Here is an 11025-nt window from a genome sequence, read left to right as displayed (position 1 = left end):
AAGCCCAGCGGGCTCCCCGCGCTGCATGCGGCGTTTGCAAAGCGGGACGGGCAGGGCAGAAGAGGGGATGGGGCAGAAACCCTCCCTTTGCACTTGAGAAGTTTGGGATGTGGTGCTCCGGGTCGGAGGAGCCAAAGGGTGTGTTGGTTCTGCATTTGCAAAGCTTTGTGCTACGGGCACACTTGAAACAAGGGTAAACCTCTTTATGACAGCGTGGGAGACCCGCTCCGAGCGGTGCGCAGGGTTTTTACAGCGTCCAGGTCCTGAAGGTTTTACATTTCTTGTATCTGTGCGTGCTTTGGTTGCCTGTCTCCATTTCACCTCCACCCGTTTCTCTCTTTCATACCCACTGTGGTTTTTTTAGACCCCTTGTTGCATTCACACACCCTTTAGTCTAACTGTTCTCGTTTTCCATCTTGTTGCTCTGGCTCCCTGCCACGTCCCACCCGATGAAGTTCATGAAGCAGGTACGTGCCATCACCTTCCGAATTGCTCCCTGCCATCTCCGTGGTGGTGGCGGGGGGGGGTCAAGGGGGGGGCGGGAGGAGCAGGACCCGCTTACTTTCCCCCTCTCCACCGTGAATAGCTCTGCTGCAGGCTAACACACGGGAATGGTCTCGGTGCACGGTCTGGCAGACGCCGGCGCAGGGGTAACCCAGCCTCTCAGCCGCTCCGGCCGTGCGCGGAGCTGGCCATAAAGCCCATCAGGGCAACGGCAGGAGGTTGTTCCTACGAAACTGGAAGGAGAGGGAAATTCCAGCACGCATTATTTCAGCTTATTGTTAGATTTTTCCCTCTCCAATATCTTTTTCCACGTTCCGTTTACACAGTGCAGTTGTTTTCCGACCACACCTGCCTCAAATTCCTTCCCCTCCTGGTCATTAGTGCATCCTTTACTGGGATAAAACTTTTCCCTCTGGCTTAACAGAGTTTTCAGCCTGTGTAATATCAGCCTGTGTAATGATGTGTTTCTCCTAATGTTCCTCTGCATCCTGTCTGTGGCTCTTTCCACCTAAAGAAGCTCAGGAGGAAGGTATGTGACACGACTCCTGAATTCCTGTCTTTCAGAGTAAGCTCTGGTTTGGCCAGTAAGCTATAAGATGGTAAAAGGAAACAGGAGTTAAAAATAGGCATATTAAAACAGGGTAAAACTTTCCACCATTTTGTTTTCTGTACTCTCTTCCCTCATGTTCTGCCGTGACATTGAATGTACTGGCAATGCTATGTGGTAATTGTTGCAAAAAAAAAAAAAAAAAAAGTATTAAAAGTGCTGGGAAATGTAAACCTCTTAAAAGGATGCAGATTGAAAAGCCTTCACTCCAAGACTGGTTGGGTCTTGTTGGAAGGTTTATTTTGGACCATTTGGGGTGGGTCAGGACTCTGGACGATGTGCAGATGTGCCCATGATGGGTCTGCTGCTACAGCAGCCGCAGAGGGGATTTGCCCTCCTTTCCCAGGCTGAGGTTCTTACGATAGCCTTTCCACATGCCCTTTTTTCAGCTTAAACCCTGTTGTGTAAAGCAACTGGTGATAATTTTGATGCTTAGCTTTGCAAATGATTAAATACGGCCTCCTTCTTCATGCAATGGCATTTTTAGGCTACTGTCTCACGGTAGTAAGTGCTGCTACATGCCAGCAAAAAGCCGCTGGCCTCAGGTTGTAAATCTTGCCCGGGCAAGCATCAGGGCTGTGAAACAGCATGCTGCTCCAGGCTTTACGCAGGACTGCAAGAATGTGCGTATAAGATAAATGTCACCTGATACGGCCACTTAAATCAGCTTTATGTTTTTAATATCTCAGACCGTTTGTGCCTTCACTTCCAGTAGCGCTTTTCGTACCCACGGTCATTTCATTCCCTCGCAATATGCTCTCAGGCTTTCCCTCCCCCTTCCCTTTTGTACGAGTGAAGGATTGTTCCGATGTTTCTAACGTTCTTGTCTTCCATCGCATTTTGCTCTGTGACTCTTCCCACCTGCTAAAGCTCATGAGGAAGGTATGTGCCACGACCTGCGAACTCCTCTCTTTCTGTCCGGAGGGGTAGCGCATGCAGGAATCCCGGAGGTGGCTGAAGAGGGGAGGATGCAAAACCACCCTCCGCACGCTCGCTGTCGGCTGCTGCGCTCCTGTGGGATACGCGGTGTGATAAGTAACAAGTACTAACGCTGCTTTGGGAGCGATGCCCGACGCGCAGGCTGGGCGTTGCTTCTGCCTACTCCCCAGTGCCCTGATTTCTCTAACCGGGCTATGGGTGCGGGTACCAGTTGGTACGGGGATGGTGTTCCCAAAAGCATTTCCTCTACGCCATGCCCCAGGGCGGAAGGTGGGACAGCCGTGCCCCGTGGCGATGCCACGTCCCTCGGTCACGTGCACCTCTTCCTCCTCTCCCCCCGCCGCGGCGCGGAGACGGAACGCGCGGTTGCAGCAATGTGCGCCGAGGTGGAGGGGCTTGCCTCTGAGGTCACGAGCAACCTCACGAGCAGCGTCGTACCTAGTTTTCTGCTGGGCTAAGGGTTGCATCAAGCGGCATCGTTTTGGCTGCAGCGTATTTGCAGAAAACGCCAATTCAGAGAAAAGACATAGTTGCATGCTTTTTCCACAACTATTGGCATTTTCTGGTTAATGTGCATTATGAAAACAAATGGGGTAGCAAGGTTGCATTTTGGCGTGACTTTATAACATGAATTAAAGTCCGGATCAGGTAAGACCGTCTGTGTTGTTAGCAAAATAGTAGGTCATACTCATTGAAGCATCAGCCTGCCAGCCCAAACCCCATGTACCTTTGCATCGCCCTCCGGCCCCCGTCTCTGCATGTCCAGCAGTGTCATCGGGACACTTGGTCCTGCAGGTCGGAGAGCAGTAACGTGCTCGTACTTACCTTCCCGCATCGGTGTGCGGTCCTATGCACCGGTGGTGAAATCCCGGGCGCTGAGGGAATCAATGCCGGCTCCTCTGAGCCCATTGATTTCTGCAGAGGCTGGGGTTTCTATGCACATAAATAAGAACAGGTTGTCGATGCCCTTTCTGCACATTCAAACCTAGGGGTGATGGCCTTGATTTAAATACAAGTAAATCTTTTTGTCAACCAGAGGCTACCAATGGCGGTTGATTTTTAACATTATGAATATATATGTTAGTCATCTGCACCTTTTATCTCCCAACACCCCATGTCCTTCCTCTCCGTGGTTTTCTGACTGACATCCATATGTGCCCTCTACCTCTCTTTTAATCTTATTAATGATTTTTATCCCTTTAACCCCTCCACCCTGGCTAAAAAGTGTAAGGTGTTTTTTTTTAATCATCCTCTGTTTCTCGCTCTAATTCTCTTATCTTTCTTTGCATCTCTTTCCCTGCTACTTCCCTCTTAAAGAAGTCCATGAACCAGGTATGTGACTTCTGAATTCCTCTGCGTCAATCTGAAGGGTTATTGTGTGCTGGAAATTCAGTTGCTCTTGGCAATTTCACAACTCGGTCATGTTCTGAAATGGGACAAAATGGAAACTTTTCAAACAAACAAACAAACGAACAGTAAAAAAAGGAGGAAAGTCTGGTTTGGCAGCTATTGAAAATTATTTTTTTTATTTAGTTGAAACAAAGCATTTTGTACCAACATTTTAATTTTTTTCTTCTTTCCTCTACGGAAGATTTCCAAATTTTAAAATGAAGAATTGACTTTATGGATAATGTGGGGTAATGTATATATAGTGTAATGCAAGAACAAATCTGGAATGAGAGATTATCACAAGGCAAAAAATGAAAAGGTTTTGTTCTAGAGATGTTAGTATCTGTGCAACCTTTTATGGTTGTGAAACTGTTTCCATTTTTTTAACCAAAATCTCAGCTAAATCTACATGAGTTTTGAAACATTTAAATTGAGTTGAAACTATGATTTCTGATGGAAAATTATACCAGTAACTCTAATATTATACTCAGGAATTCAAAGATGGTGGAAGAGAATAAGATAAAAATAAAATATTAATGATAAACTGTAACTTGCAGCTTTCTTACACCTTCCACAAGTAATAATTTCCTCTGCCCTGTGATGCATAATAATGAGGATAAGAGCTAACCGCTGCATGGAAAATGTAATAACATTTTTGTAAACAAATACCTCAATGTATAAGCTGTAGCAATAGCCACTGACTGGACTCTGAGCCACCCGTACACTGCGTACAGGAACGTTATGAAGTTTATTATCTGGAAAAGCAGAAGCAGAACTTGCAGCGTCCTCTAAGCTCTCTGCGAAAATTACTCTGTGCCCTTTGGAGTAGCTTTATCAAAGCAGTCACATCTCAGCAGCCGCCCATCCCAGCTATTTCACTCTGCTGTCCGCAGAGGGAGACCAGCCTCTTAGTTTAGACGAGACCAGTACTTTTGCCAGGGTTGAAGTGAGCGAGGTGAAAGCTGTCTGACTGATTTTTGCATGACTTAACACTTCAACACTCATCTGTGCGCTGCTTCTCATTTCCCTCCTGTTCTTGCCGCTTCTCTTTTCATGTCCTTCTTCTTTTTAACCATATTCATTCTTGTCTCTCATCTGCTCCTAAGGTTTTCCTGACCTTGGTTTGCACAAGTTAGAGGTCGTTGCTACCACCCCAGATGCTTTGCCTGCCTCTGTACCTCTTTCCCCTGGTATTTATTGAGCTGCGACTCACCGCTTGAGTGTTGGTCTCAAGCTTTGACACACATCTGAGCTCGAAATTTGTGCAAAACGCCAGGTATTAACGCACTCTGATTAACAATAAAGCCATACCTACAGTCTCCCCATGTTTTCTTTTCCCTCTGTAACGTAAAGCATAACAAAAAAGAAAGTTTATAAAGAAGATTTAAATATAACAAGCTTAGAAAAAAACAATTATGTCAGAGGGAGACTGTCCCAGCTTTTCCTATCACTGCGTGATTATTTGGTTTCTCTGTTATTAATGCTGTCTTTGTTTAATACATCTTCTAAGTCACAGCCTACCTGCACAAGTTCAGAGTTGTGCGATTCTTGCTCCAATTCCTTTATTTTTCTTCGCTGACACTTTCTGCCTAACCAAGCGCACGTGTGTGACATCTAAATTCCTATGTATTAATCTGAAGCCTTCCTGTACATAGGAATTTGAAGATGTTGAAGAAAACCAGAGTCATGAAGAACCAATCCATTTTTACGCTCCTCTAAACTTTATTTTCCCTATCGGAAACAAGTATAATTATTGTTTGTAACTGAAGAGTCACCTTCTAAGAAACTGAGAAGAAACATTTTAGTGCCCCTGAAAAGTTTTAGGGCTGTGACTCTGCCGCGGCCGGGGCAGAAAGCAGGTTCCCGAGCTGCAGTAACACGGGCTGCTTATCCTCACGGGTATCACCTGCCGTAGGGTATCAAGCCCTCCGTAGACACGAATATTGCCAGTCCTGCAGAGCTAAGCCTCAGGTTTGCCGGTGAAGGATCTTAGATGTCGGAGCTCCGGGTGCAAAGGCGGAGATAGGGTCAAAGCCTTTACTGCCTTGCAGTAGCTCTTGTACCCCCACGCCCGCGCCCACAGCTAAAAGGACACGTGCATGGCGGGAACACCGGTTACGCCGCACGCTTGTAAAGCTCTCTTCTTGGGTATGTTTTCTTTCAAATTTAAGGATCAGTTGCCCAGAGTTTATATACTTGCATGATTTAAACTGTTGCAATTCATCAACATTCAAACTCCTTTTACCTTTCATCTCTACAGCATCCCCTCCCTATCTACTTCACACCCCACTGTAGTTACTCTCCTCCTCCGCTCTTATTAACGCTCTGTCCCTACAACCTAATCTGCAAACGATACTCCTTCAACCCAGTCTTACCAAAGTGTGAAGTGATCCCCTCCTGAATAACTTATTTCTAATTCTTTTATCTTCCTTTCCTATGTTTTTCCCCTGACACTTCCTACTAAATGAAGCCCCCCCTCCAGGTATGTGATTTAACTTCTAAACTCCCCACTGTCTGTCTGCTGGGACAGTGTGCGTGGGAAGCGAATACGAGGTGACAGGAGATAACAAGCTATCTGTTCACGTTAGCTTGTAACTTGCATGCCTTTGGGGTCATTGATTTTTTAGTTTAATATTGTTTTTTTCTCAGTAAAGTGTAGTCAGCAGTAAGGAGGAGGAAACTTACCTGCTGCATGAAAATTTTACTAAAAAACTAGGGGAACACATATACTATTGTGAAAGAGTAGCTCAGCAAGAAGCGTCCTAGTGGAATGGGTTAAATTCTGCACTGTGATACGAGAATGAATGTTTCTTCCTATAGGAAAAGCTTCACTTCAAATCTCAGGGCAGAATTCGACCCATTGACTGTACACAGGGAATATAAATACTGTGATTATTTTTATGGCTGCTTCGCAATATAGCCAATGGTGCGTGTACAAAAAGCAAAACCTGCCCAACAAATCCGCATTGCTGATCAATTCTTGCTTTGCCGAAAAAGCAGAAGAATGAAATGTAGACCTGCACTGACTTTTGATGGACATTTTCTTCCTATGAAGTAATCCGTTTGTAACCCTACATTGCAAATGGATGCGAAGAACACCAGTAGATTCATACAGATATCCAAGTTGTCTTCAAGGAAGAAAATAGCCTGAGCCATGGATCTAGAAAGGAGAACTGAGCTTCTTTGGAAGTTAGCTGAACGTTGATGATGAGTTACAGCAGGTATTTCAGTAGGTTTCCAAACCACATGGTGCTTATTTCAAGTGACTGAAATACTGCTGTCGAAAAGGACGGATCCAACAGCGCTGTGACAGTGCTGACTATGTTCATGTGCATATTTCAAATCAGGGTAAACCTTGGTACCCTGTGCTGTCAGGTTGTGCTTTATGTCATATAACGCTAATACTTCTTCTTTTTTTAAGCACTGCGCTATTATCCTAAATCTGCCTGTCTCACCTGACTGAATTCCTTTCCTGTTCTGTGACTTCTGTTTATATGCTATTTCAAATGTAATTAATTATTTTACCTCAGGTTTACTTCTTAACTTCATCCCCTTCTCCCCTTTTCCTCTCTGCCCCTCCTCCCCTTTGGCTCAAAAGCTCTTTTGGTGTGTGAAGTAACAGGTTTCTCGTTCTCATTCTCTTATTTTCCATCGCATCTTGTTCCATGACACTTCACACCTGAAGTTCATGAGCCAGGTATGTGACATGACTTCTGATTTACTCCACCTAGCTGCAACATGAGAGCGTGTGCCCGTGTGCGTGCGTGTATGAGAGAACAGGAGTCCTGGGGTGGTAGAAGAGAACAAAACAAGAGAAACAAACATTAACCACAATGATTACTTGCAGCCCTTTTCTCCTTTAATCTCCACGCTTACTACTACTTTAACCTTACAGCATCTTTAACTCCTGACAGCCTCTCCAGATACCTTTTCTCCTTGCCTTAATTCACTAATTCCTTTATTTTTTTTCCCCTCCTTCATGCATTCCCTGGTCTCCTTCTCAGGCTTCCAAGAGTTTTAAATAGCTGTTCTTTTTTTTTTTTTTTTTTTTTCTCTCCTGTCTTTCCATCACTGCTCGTACCACGACATCAGCAGAGGAAGCCCCTGAAGAAGGTATGTGATGCACCTAAAGATTCTCACCCTTTTTCTCTTTCAGTGCTGGGGAAACGGTGTTAAAAACACTGACCTTGTTCAAGAGCAAAGAGCATGGGAGGGAAGTGGTCTCTCTGGATAGCTTTGGATGAACGTGGAGAAAAGGGCTATATGTTTGCCAAATCAAATCACCAAAAAGGTGGTTTTTCTTCTTGTTTGGTCTCCGGAGAGTCCAAGGTACCCAGCATAGAAGGGAGGAGGTGGGGACAGTTGCTTTTAGGACAACAGTGCTGGCTGTGGATTGACTACTGTGCTTCTTCTCTTTTGCTTTTATCCTTCAACCTACAGCTGATGAAGAAGGCGAATACTATGATGGTAGCTTGCTGTTGCCTTGGGACACCAAAGTCATCTTTCTAACATCTCACTTGTTTTTTTTTTCTGTATTTGCTTTTGTTCCTCACTTGATTTTAAACTCAGGAACTGGGCCAAAACATCTCTGCCGCAAAGAATCGCTCACTGTGCATATCCAGTCATGCTCGGTGGGGTCACTGTTGTATTGAGAAGCCTGTACATCCTCATTCGGATAGCAGACGGTGAAAACCAAGCTCTAGAAGCTTGCTCTGGACTTGTCTTTTAGCTAGAACCTGTTGTGTCATACCTCTCAAACCTTCCCTATCCCCCAAAAATCAGGAAAGTATCTCTTAAATGGCATGCTTGAAAATGGAGCTGAGCGCTGCATAGATGTGCCTTCCTTACCCAACCTTAGAAGGCCATGGTCTCCAGGCCTGAATCTGCAGATACTTAAACTTCTGCTCCAGCCATGCACTTAAAATTGTGCTAAACATCAAACATGTGAATAAATTTATTCAGACTGGTGGGGCAGGCCATGGGCTTAAGACAGTGTGCTCATAATACTTGGGTGACTGGGCACTGGAGCACATGGGTGGGGACAAGACCCACGTGAAAGGACCAAATCCAAGTGTATGCGGGGTCAGTTTTGCTCTTGTATGTGGGCAAGATAATTTAGGCCCCCTGGGCCAAATTCAAAAACAGTTTAAATGTACAGAAAGACTCTCATGGACTTTCACAGGTCTTTGAAGTAGCTTGGTTGTGTTCTGACTGCCTCAAGCCCTAGAACACCTGGCCAGCTGTTTTGAAAGGCAAAGCCCAACACCACCCTGTGTTTTCTTTGTTTCCTTCTTTTGTTTTGTTTTGTTTTTGTAGATTTTTTTTTTCTTGCTGTTCATTTGTTTTAATCTTCTCGCTCGCTTTTCAGGCTTTTTTTTATTTAGGGGAATATCCTGAGGATCTTTCTGAGCCCCTTTCTCTCCTTCTTTTTGTGTCTCTTTCCTTTTATTTTTAATAGCATACTGATTTATTTATTTTTTCAAGGACACATTGTGAGCTAGAGGTGTTGCTTCTGAGAAGTGGGATTAAGGGAGGGTGTTTAGGGATTTCTCAATAAAGTAAAGGCAGTTCAGATGGATTCACAGAAAGGGGGAGCACTGTGTGAATATCTCGCAGATTGGGCAGGAGAAAGCGAGGTTGTATTTGTGGTGTGTGCTCTCCTTGTGCTAACCCTTTTGGAAACCAGAAACTCAGAGACTGTCTCTCTAATCACCAGGGCAGTGAACTTGGATTTACAGTGGCTCTTGCCTTCTTTTGGCAGGGTTGTATGTGGGGGATTTTGTCACAGCCCCATGGTTCATGGGCAGAATGACCAGAATGTCAGTCAAAATCCGCCATGGGAACAGGAATTTGCTATGACAATTCCTGCTTATCAACACATTTTGGCCCAGTTCCTTGACTCAGTGTCTTGAAAGAAGGAGCATTTCAAAATAAATCACATCCCTGGGCTGCTTTTGGTGCATACAGTATGGACCATGCTGGGTCATGCACTGCAAAGGACTGATTTATTACTGTTCATTTTTTAAGAAAGGCTCCTATTTCTTTGTTATCCCCTTTTCTGGTTTTCTGGAGGTACCTTTAAATATTTTAACTACAATTTCTTATTTCAAGAACAACTAACCTTAATTTTTCTTTTTCTTTTTACAATTGTTTGTTGGTTTAATTAAGTTTAAAGTACAGAGTTGGTGGCAGGTGAAATCAAATTCACACAGTCATTGGTAAGACAGGTGTCGGTCCTGGCAACCAAGGTCAACACACAGAGTCATTTTCTCTCCACTTTCCCCCCTGCCCCCCCAAAATATTACTAACTGGCAGCTTTAAGCTAAACAGGAATGTTTCTGAAAATTGTCTGAGTATGTCACGAGGGAAGGGTATCCTGTGTGAATAACATCCCTGATAGACTGGTTAATTGTGATTACTTTTCCTCTCTCCAGATAAAAAAAACCCAGTTGAACTAATGTGGTAAGAAGCTCACTGGCTATTTGAAAATCAAAACAATTAAAAAAATAACTGGAGAAATATAGAAGGACACTGTTGGCTAATGGTATTTTTTTTCATCAGCGATTTGTGGCTTCCTTTATACAAGTGCTTTAAAACACTTTTCTGATTACATGCTGTATATTTTATTGACATTGCTCTAGCATCTAGAGGCCTCAACTGAGATATGTTTTGGTAGGCAGCGTTCTTGCAGTAAATGAGAAAAGTCTACACCCCCCTCCCCCCAAATTTCATTACTGAAATTGGTATGTGAGAGTGTGAGTGAAAGGAAAGGTTGGTTTCTGATCTCTTTTATGCATCTCTCATATCTCTCAATAACCCATTTCAGCCATTTTCTCAATTTTTTATTATCCAATATACTTGCAAATGATGTCGCCCCTAAATATTTTCCAGTATCAGTTTTTGCTACTTTTTTTTCTCATAATGTTTCATTTTATTCTATCCTACTCTGTTCCGTTTGCTATTACAAACTTCCTCCATCAGTCCCAAAACATCTAGATGCAAATAAGCATTTGAAAAAAATACAGTATAATAGCTTTCTGTACCATGATATGGATAGCAAGGCTTGTGCACCCACTCTTGAGGGAGGCTGTTTTTACTTTTACTTTACAAAGCTGTTTGTTTTTACCAGATTCAATAGGCTGTGAGCTTTTTACCTCAGTTCCTCCCACCGAACCAACACAGGGAGAGTCTTATACTGCAGAATCCAGCAGCTTCCCTGAAAGTTCAAACGTAGCGTGTGGTTATGAAAGTCAACCTGGGTCCCTGTGAGACTGGGCCAGAATAAACACATAGGTTTAATTTACTTCTGTTTGTGAGAATAACAGTGCTGAACTTACTGGCATTACACTGGAGTTAATAACTAAAGTTTAAAAGGCATAGCAGGGAGGGGAATTGATCACAAGCACAAATGTTAAGCAAGTAACTCATAAGACGGCACAGTTCTGAGAGGCAGGGAAAGGTCACTTGTTGCAGGGGAACATTTCTGACTGCCAGAGGACCCAAGTTGACAGTCCCTGTGATGGTTCAGCCTGCCTATCAGGGCATTATACCTCTCCTGGAGATGCAAAGATCATTCCCATTAATGC

The 11025-nt window shown here is 44.0% G+C and overlaps 1 protein-coding gene across 1 annotated transcript in view; it reads left to right on the top strand.

The window, feature by feature from the left end:
* Nucleotides 1–1981: 1981 nt before the first annotated feature.
* Nucleotides 1982–11025, top strand: part of TNNT3 (troponin T type 3 (skeletal, fast)) — a gene marked incomplete at its 5' end in the record, with an annotated part of 19541 nt that continues 10497 nt past the window's right edge. The window contains 4 exons of the mRNA XM_010296851.1: nt 1982–1993; nt 3368–3382; nt 5910–5921; nt 7125–7136. Of these exons, the coding sequence (XP_010295153.1) occupies nt 1982–1993; nt 3368–3382; nt 5910–5921; nt 7125–7136 (51 nt within the window). The remainder of the gene's footprint in view (nt 1994–3367; nt 3383–5909; nt 5922–7124; nt 7137–11025) is intronic.

This window comes from Phaethon lepturus, unplaced genomic scaffold, assembly GCF_000687285.1.
Source record: "Phaethon lepturus isolate BGI_N335 unplaced genomic scaffold, ASM68728v1 scaffold24651, whole genome shotgun sequence".
In the NCBI taxonomy this organism is placed as follows: domain Eukaryota; kingdom Metazoa; phylum Chordata; class Aves; order Phaethontiformes; family Phaethontidae; genus Phaethon; species Phaethon lepturus.
The sequence above is the reverse complement of the archived record's forward strand: the minus strand, read 5'-3'. Positions and strand labels throughout refer to the sequence as shown.